Raw genomic sequence first — 7,954 nt, forward strand, 5'->3', positions numbered from 1 at the left:
GGAGACATGCCAAGCTCTTATAGGTCAAACAATGATTCATAAGCCGAAGTGGATTACCTAGAAAAAAGGAAAATATTTGAGATTTAATAACGTTGGTGTTCAGTGTTTGATGAGTTCCACCGGTTACTGCTGAAGCTCAAGACAAAGGAGTGATGGGGTTCATGCTCCCCCTTGTTCCAGGAAAAGACACTGACCCACTATTGACATTTGTGTGTTTGAGGAGTTAAATGTTACATTACGCAAAGGTCAGAGAAGAGTAAATGTTTAAAGGCAGAGATGGAGAGAGAGGGAGAGTTGTTTTTTTCCTTTTCAAGGAGGAAATTGAAAATGCATTGTTTTCTTCCGCAGTGATGAAGAGATGTGTGGAGAGAATTCTTGCAGGAAAGACTTCTAGGCATGCAGTCAAGCTGTGAAATGTGCAGGTGTTTGCAGGGGTGTGTGTGGGAGACATACAATGATCATTAATGAAAAAACAAACAATGTGAATATGAAAAAATGTAATCTTTATTCAACATCTTCACACATATTTGAAATATACATATTTACATATTTTGTACAATGAATATATTTCCTGTGTAACCTGTCTAGACATTTAAAAGCCTCTAGGTTGTGTCACAAATACATAATTCACAGTGCAATATGAAGTTTGTGCACCCGTGTCAGTTTACTCTACATATCACATGAATGTGTGACTCAATTTACATATATGATTCAGGCACAAAATCATAAATTACTTTTCTGTAAGGAACAATTCAGATTGTTACAAGTCGGTTACCATCTGGTTTTTCAAGCAGATGAGCGAAAATAATTAGAGAACTGCAACAGATGTTTTATCAGCCGACTGTGTGAAAAATTGAATGCACAGTGCTTCTCAGATATGCCACATTTAGTACCAGGGTCAAAACAAATGTAGCTAACTGCAGGTATACAGCCTGTGAGGACAAACGTCACTGAAGCGCTTCATCCGCCTGTCACAATCCAAGATAAAACATATTTTAGAATGCAGTAAATTCATGTCACTAACTATATGACTATCTCCATGGATCCACAGCTTTCAACGGGAAAATAAAAAGGAAGGGGGAAAGAAGTACCGTTTAAAGAAGCGAAACAGTCGGAACAGATTCTTCCAGCCAAGGTCAGGACTGTTCTCTGCAGACACGCTCAAGTGTTGAGTCATCATCAGACAACCAACATCAAATATGATATGACTGCGACTGATTCAGAGCCATTCAGTTTATGAAACACAGTGATACGGGCACAACACTCAGCACAGCTCAGCTCTGTGAAAGCAACTCAGCTTGACATAATGTTCCAACAGAAATGAACAAAAACAAGTTCAACTTCTAAGTGGAAGTCTTAATTTCTCTGTTTCTTTTTGACTTGATGGCTTAACTAGATATTTGACACATTTCTTAAAAAATACAAACATTGTTGGATTGAGAGTTAACTCGTATTGCGTCAGTAGGAAGTACCATATTATACATTCTCCGTGTTTTTACTTTCCCCACTTAATTCCTACTGTGGCATGCCTTGAGGCGTAAGATTTATCCAATCATCTCTGTTGCTGCAAGGGCATGTGACCAGGCCTACTTACTGCATTACGTTTTAAACTGGCATTAGTGTTAGGTTTAGCTGTGGCTAATTACAGCATTACAGAAGAGCCAAACAGATTGATCACAGTTACAATTGCACTGTTAATAGCTGATGCAACTTTATTATAATGAATTCTTGATTCAACAATTTAATTGCTTTAGTTGTAACTGTTAAAAATAAATAAATTACTGAGTTTTGTACTGTTTTCTGTGTCGGCCCAGTGACACTGATTATTGTGAAGTGTGTGTGTGACAAACTTTCCACACTTTTCTGTGAATTTTACTCCAGTAACACCCTGCCTTTCTCAACCTTCTGCGCTTGGTGTGAGATTTGTAAATGCTCTCCAGTTGCTGATACATTGCCAGCTTGGCAGTGAGGGACCTTCCTAGCATCCCCGCTGAGTGTGACACATCAGTCCTCCGCTAAGCATCTTTCTCACTCTATGACACCGCCTGCAGCGAGACGTCAAGTTTGTGTGAGGCCTTCCTCGAGCCGGTTGGTGAGTCAGCTGGCGGAGCCTCCAGCCCGGCCAGGGAGTGAGAGGAACAACATCACGTCTCCTCCCGTTGAGCAGGATTCTTGTAATGCTTTCTGAAGCGTTGTCAATCCAGGCTGAGAGCAAGCATTGGTGACTACTGTTAGCCGTGGGTTCATTTTCTATGATACACTCATAGTAGCCTGAAGGGATTATTTTGTGAACATAATCTGGAAAAGTCCTCGTCGTTTCTTGTAGCACCAAATATTTTCAAAATCGTACACCTAGTAACACAATGTATTATCATTGTGAACAATGCCCTTAACAAGTAACACACATACGACAACCAAATACAGTACAGTAAGTTCTTGTAGAAAGCTTGAGGGTGTATGTACACTCAACAGTACACAACTGGGGTTTCTAAAAAGTGCCAATGTAAAAAGACAACGATGGATCCCTTATAGCAATCTTTGATTTGGTCCTTTAGCCAGACTCAGCTTAATCGAGTCCGTCAGCAGAACAGATCATCCTGCTCTTCCACGTCAAAGGATGGCACCATCTGTTCTGCCGAACTCACTTCCTGTTCACCCAGCGCCACTTCCTGTGACGATGGCGGCTGGTGGAACCACGGGTGAGCGAGCAGCTCATTGGCCGTGAGTCTCTCCGAGGGTTCTTTCCTCAGCAGGCTCTGGAGCAGACACTTGGCCCTGGGCGACAAGCCCTCTGGCAAACAGCACTGGCCTCTGCGGATTTTGGAAAACAGTGTGGCGGGGTCGGGGTCGTGGAAGGGGTAGCGGCCAACCAGCATGGTGTACAGCATGACCCCAAGGCTCCACATGTCCGCCATCTTGCCAGAGTAAGGTGCAGAGCCGCTGAGGATCTCTGGGCTGACGTAGGCAGGGCAGCCGTGGGTGTCGGACATGGAGTCGTTGTTTGGGTCTTCTAGGACGCGGCAGTCCTCAAGGCTTTCTAGTCTCACTTGTGTCCTGAGAAAGAGAAAGGCAAAAGAAGGTCAGGACATTTCTAAGGAACATTATGTGATTTCAATAGCTTTATCTTAGCTACACGCTTACTAACTGTAACTATTTCCCCAAAACATTTGGAAATCTCCTTTCCAAAAGGACATTAAGTACTACTTCAGCTATCTTACTCACATGTTAAAACCTAAGAACTAAATGTTCATCCCGGCACATAAATCTGCATTTATCAGACAAAATATTTGTTGCAGTATGTCAAGTTGTTGTTGGAAATGGTATCGTTAGATATCCCATGTACAACAATATTTAAAGCAAAAAACAATCCTTGATCGAGTGCACCTGACTGTGTGTGAGTCTATATCTAACAGAGACTTTGTTCAACACTGTCAAACATTTCAGAGAGCTGTTAAATGTAAGTCACTGATTGCATCATGGAAAAACAAGCATCCTTCCTTGAGCCTTAAGCAGCACAGCAGACAAACAGATGGACACACACACACACACACACACACACACACACACACACACACACACACACACACACACACACACACACACACACACACACACACACACACACACACACACACACACACACACACACACACACACACACACACACACACACACACACACACACACACACACACACACACACACACACACACACACACACACACACACCAGTGAACTCACTATGACCTAAGTGGACCACATTTAGTCCCGTTTGAGAATCAGAGCTGCCTATGCACATTTCCAACGACTTCCTGGCACACATGGTCACATAAACACACATATAAATATACAAGTCTAGCACCCTCCTCCTCCCCTGCTCACACATACAATGCTATATTTATCCATGTTAATGAGTGGACAGCACCAGAGCAACTAAGCTTGTGAAAGTGTGTATTTGCAGATAGAGACATTAACGCTGAAACGCTCTAACAAAATGATTGATGGGAATTGAAAAATGGGTGATTAATTCTCATCTACAGAAACAAACGTGATGTGTTTTTGATTCCAATTTAATTTGTGCCTCTCGAGATGTGCTCCCCAGACTAATACGCTGATTGAGCTTTTATCAATTCAAACGCACACAGCTTAATCTAGAGACCCTTCAGCTGTCAGACAGAGTGGCTGGAGAGGGAAATAGACAGCCAGAGAGCCGGATGAAAAGAGTGACAGCCAGGAGGACCAAGATAGGAAGGAGCTGATATCCAAACACCAAGATAGAGAAGGAGATAAGTCAGGAGAGGAGAAGGAGAGACGCAGACCGAAAAGGAAACAGAACAGAGAGAGTTAGAGGGGTGGAAGGAGTGACTCATCCTTCTGTTGAGAGTACATATCTTTCTCTCTCGAGCGGCGGCTATCTGCACCTGGGTCCCGCACTCACGGCGCCAGCCATCCCATAATTACCCTCAAATGGCTGTTGCCACATCAGTGACGCACGGGAAGGCTGCATGCTTCATAGTGCTAGTCACCTTCCCTAAACTGGCTTTTCCAACTGCACTGTGTGTGTGTGTAAATGTAGATAGCATTTGACAAATTGTTGTGACTTTCTCTCTCACTCTGGCTCGAGTGCTGCATTGTTGACCGGCGCATTGCATCACAGCGAGTTGGGCTTTGATAGATGCCTGATTGTGAATTTGAAAGACCGGATGATGGGATAAATGATCCCAACATTTCAAGGAAACTTGTGTGTGTGATGAGTTCCAAGGTGTTCTAAGTTCCACGCTATCAGAATAATCTGCAGCCTTTGTTACAGTTGCAATACAAAAAGGTTATTTGTAGTGGCACTGCAGGATGTCTCCAGACAAAGTGTAAAGAGAAGTTCAAAATGAAGACGTCATCCCACAACCCCAGGGTCAAATGGGTCTTGTGGCTCCAGCACGCATCAGTGTTGCAAAGCTGTCACCCCGCGAACAAAACAGTGAATTACAGGTGAAAAAAGGCTTTTGAGCCTGCTCTGAATGTGTAATCAGCGCTCCTACAAACATGCATGTATGGACACACACGCACAAACGCCAAGAAAGAAAATGAGCCATGCAGCCCCCCTCCTCTTCCCCTCTGCACATATACACTGTGACTCATCGCTCTGCAGCCGTATAGCTATCAGAGGGACACAATGGACTTCAACTTCTCTCACTGGCTGTCTGCTCTCATTCATCCAGGGCGACCCCGCAAAGCCAGAGGTCATGGCTGGAGAATGTTACTGTTGAAAAGTCTCCATGAAAAAAGGGCCTTTGGAAACCTGGAAAGGGGGGGGGGGGGTTGTTTGCCATCAGCAGACGCTTACAGGAAGGAGTGTGACGCAAGGGCAAAGAGCCGACAAATAGTTTTGTAAGCAGGGGTTTTGTGTGTGTGTTCATGGACATAATGTGCAGTACACACAACACATGCAAATATGAAGCAGCATGTGTGCAGGAGTGCTTTGAATTCCTTTCATGGAAGCCAGTGTGTTTGAATGAATCCTTGTTGCAGCAAAGTTGTGATGTAATTATTTAATAAATAATGAGTAATAAATATATAGACAGCAGAAGGGGACGATTGTCTCATTCACCAGCCTCGTCTCGCAGCTCTGCCAAACAGCCACCCACTACATACACGCACGCACACACACATTCAAAGCAAACACACAACAGACATGCAAAGAAGCGTATCGAGAGTGAGAAAGGGAGACAGACAGAGGGCGAAAATCTGGGAAGCTATTCAGTCTGCCTCCACAAGTACAGAACCTCCTACTCTATCTGTGCCCACATTGCTATCTGCACACATGGCCTGTGTGTATCAGCTGTTGCCTTCACTGGCTCGTCCCACATCACTGCATGTGTTCAATTATGTATCCAAATAAAGTTAACTGATACTATAAGCGCTGAAGGAAACGGAGAAAAAGGAATGTGATGCGTAACAAGTGGATAAACTATGTTTTAGGGTAGTGTTGGTGTGTTTTCTCACCTTTTCTCATCAGCAAAGACAAACTTTCGCAGTTTGAGGTCACCCAGCACAATGCCTGCCTGGTGGCAGTGTGCCACAGCCAGAGCCACCTGACGAAAGAGCCTGCAGCCGTGATCCTCGTCCAGCCTGCGCCAGCTCTTCACCAGGGTGTGCATGTCCCCAAAGTCCTTGTCCAAGAACACGTAAGCTTTGCGTTCGCCAAGGATGATGTCCCTGAAGCCGGCCACATTCTTGTGAGTTGGTAGGATCCCGTAGGCTCTGATCTTTTCCTGGTACACCCCCATATCAAAGACCTGAGAGGGAGAGGAGAGTAGAAGAAGATGAGGGACACAGATCGAGATGGAAATTAGGAAGATAGGGAGGAGGGAGGGAGAGTTTGTGTGAGGGGGGGATGAGGCAATCGGTCAGTGTGTTCGTAATGATCATCTGAGAGTACAAGCGTGCAAATTTGGCAGTGAGTTAAAAAAGAAAATCAGGCGTATAGAATATGCTTTGATTCCAGCTCAATACGCTGCTTTTGCAAGAGCATGACAAATGAATCACCAAAGAATGCAGTGATTAACTTTATTAATCAACAAAGCCAAACGCCTGCAGGTCTATCATGGAAAATAGACACAAGGATGTGGAACAGTGGAAGACCCTGTCCTTATCAAAGCAGATCCTTATCACTGGAGTCTTTCTTTGCCCCTCATGTTTGCATTTTGTGTGTCACAGCATGGCGTATTGCAGTGACGTGTATGCAAATGAGCCGAGTTGGCAGACACATTGTGGTGTGGAGATCGGTGGATTTTAAAAGCTGTGTATCCACAACACGGCACAGGCGAAAGTGGTTGCCTGGCCTTTTGGGGTTTTGTAAACAGATTTTAAAATAACAATTTAATTTCATGATTTCAAAAATAATGAAGCAACACTGCTGCTGCAATTTCACGTGAGAATGACAATTGGGGGGGGGGGGGGGGGGAACTCGGCTAAATACTGATGACATGTCAGACAGGCGATTGAGCAACGCGATGTCTCGAAACATCATTCATTCAAAGAAATTGCACAATGACGGGATTGCGCATACCTTGCACAGCAGCTCGTCGCCTGTGTCGGTGTTCATCGCGCTGTGCACGCTCTCCCGGTCTGTCAGAGGTAGAAGCAGAAACGGTCCTATCATGGACGGCCCCTGGTGGGTCGCCGGGACAGGGCTGGAGATGGGGCTGACCGGGGACCCGGGAGAGGTGCCGAGGAGACCCTGCGTGTCCCCCACCTCGGTGCTCAGCCTGGCGCATTTGGCCGGCGGCTGGTCGTCAGAGTCCAGCCGCTTGTGCGCGACTCTCCCGGCGCGGATGCAGGGTGCCGGGCTGCTCCACTGCAAGTTCATCCTGATTGACCGATTCACCATCAAAGCAAACACGAAACCCCGACTGCTTTAGGATGAGTCCTTTTAAAACAAACTACAAACTGTGTACTCCATGTCCCAGTGTGAGATTCATTAGAAATGAAACTTCAACGATAATCCAATCCTTTTTTGGAGTGAATGCCCGTGGCTTTGAGGTCTGTGTACTTTTGGTGAGAAAATCTCTACCCCTCAGAGTCTAGACTGAGAGGGAGAGGGATAGAGAAAGAGACATAGAAAAGGAGAGCGAAAGAGAGACCGCCTCACACTCAGAGAGAGGGAGAGTGAGTGAGCTCCGGTGATGTTGAGCTCAGAGCTCGAACACTCCGCCCGACCAGTCCAGCCTCCTGCTGACACACAACCACGTTGAGCAATCCTGTAACGGCACCGACTCCAGCTCAGCTCTGATGAAACTGCCTCCTGTATTACCTTTCAAAGAAGACTGCGCAAGCATATAGTGCAAACATTTATGTCATTTCCCCCCGTGCTTGTTATGGTGTCATGAATCTCAGAATTCCTGCTCTGAGATTTTGCTGATAGCCTACTGAAAAAACCCGACCATGTGAGAGGAAT

The 7,954-nt window shown here is 45.3% G+C and overlaps 1 protein-coding gene across 1 annotated transcript; it reads right to left on the reverse strand.

The window, feature by feature from the left end:
* Positions 1 to 484: 484 nt before the first annotated feature.
* On the reverse strand, positions 485 to 7,711 carry trib1 (tribbles pseudokinase 1). Its single transcript, XM_034094574.2, has 3 exons — positions 7,067 to 7,711; positions 6,001 to 6,293; positions 485 to 3,054 (listed from the first exon to the last, which is right to left on the reverse strand). Exons 1-3 carry the CDS (start codon positions 7,385 to 7,387, stop codon positions 2,580 to 2,582), a joined length of 1,089 nt encoding a protein of 362 aa, XP_033950465.1. The 5' UTR covers positions 7,388 to 7,711; the 3' UTR covers positions 485 to 2,579.
* Between the last annotated feature and the right edge of the window lie 243 nt (positions 7,712 to 7,954).

Source organism: Pseudochaenichthys georgianus, chromosome 11, assembly GCF_902827115.2.
Source record: "Pseudochaenichthys georgianus chromosome 11, fPseGeo1.2, whole genome shotgun sequence".
Classification (NCBI taxonomy): domain Eukaryota; kingdom Metazoa; phylum Chordata; class Actinopteri; order Perciformes; family Channichthyidae; genus Pseudochaenichthys; species Pseudochaenichthys georgianus.

Excerpts from the sequence above, each read along its gene's own strand:
- trib1 (XM_034094574.2), bottom strand. The coding sequence starts at position 7,387 with ATGGTGAATCGGTCAATCAGGATGAACTTGCAGTGGAGCAGCCCGGCA. Across the intron at positions 6,294-7,066 it reads GCGACGAGCTGCTGTGCAAG|GTCTTTGATATGGGGGTGTA; the intron begins GTATGCGCAATC and ends TCTCCCTCTCAG. Across the intron at positions 3,055-6,000 it reads GTCTTTGCTGATGAGAAAAG|GACACAAGTGAGACTAGAAA; the intron begins GTGAGAAAACAC and ends TCTCTTTCTCAG.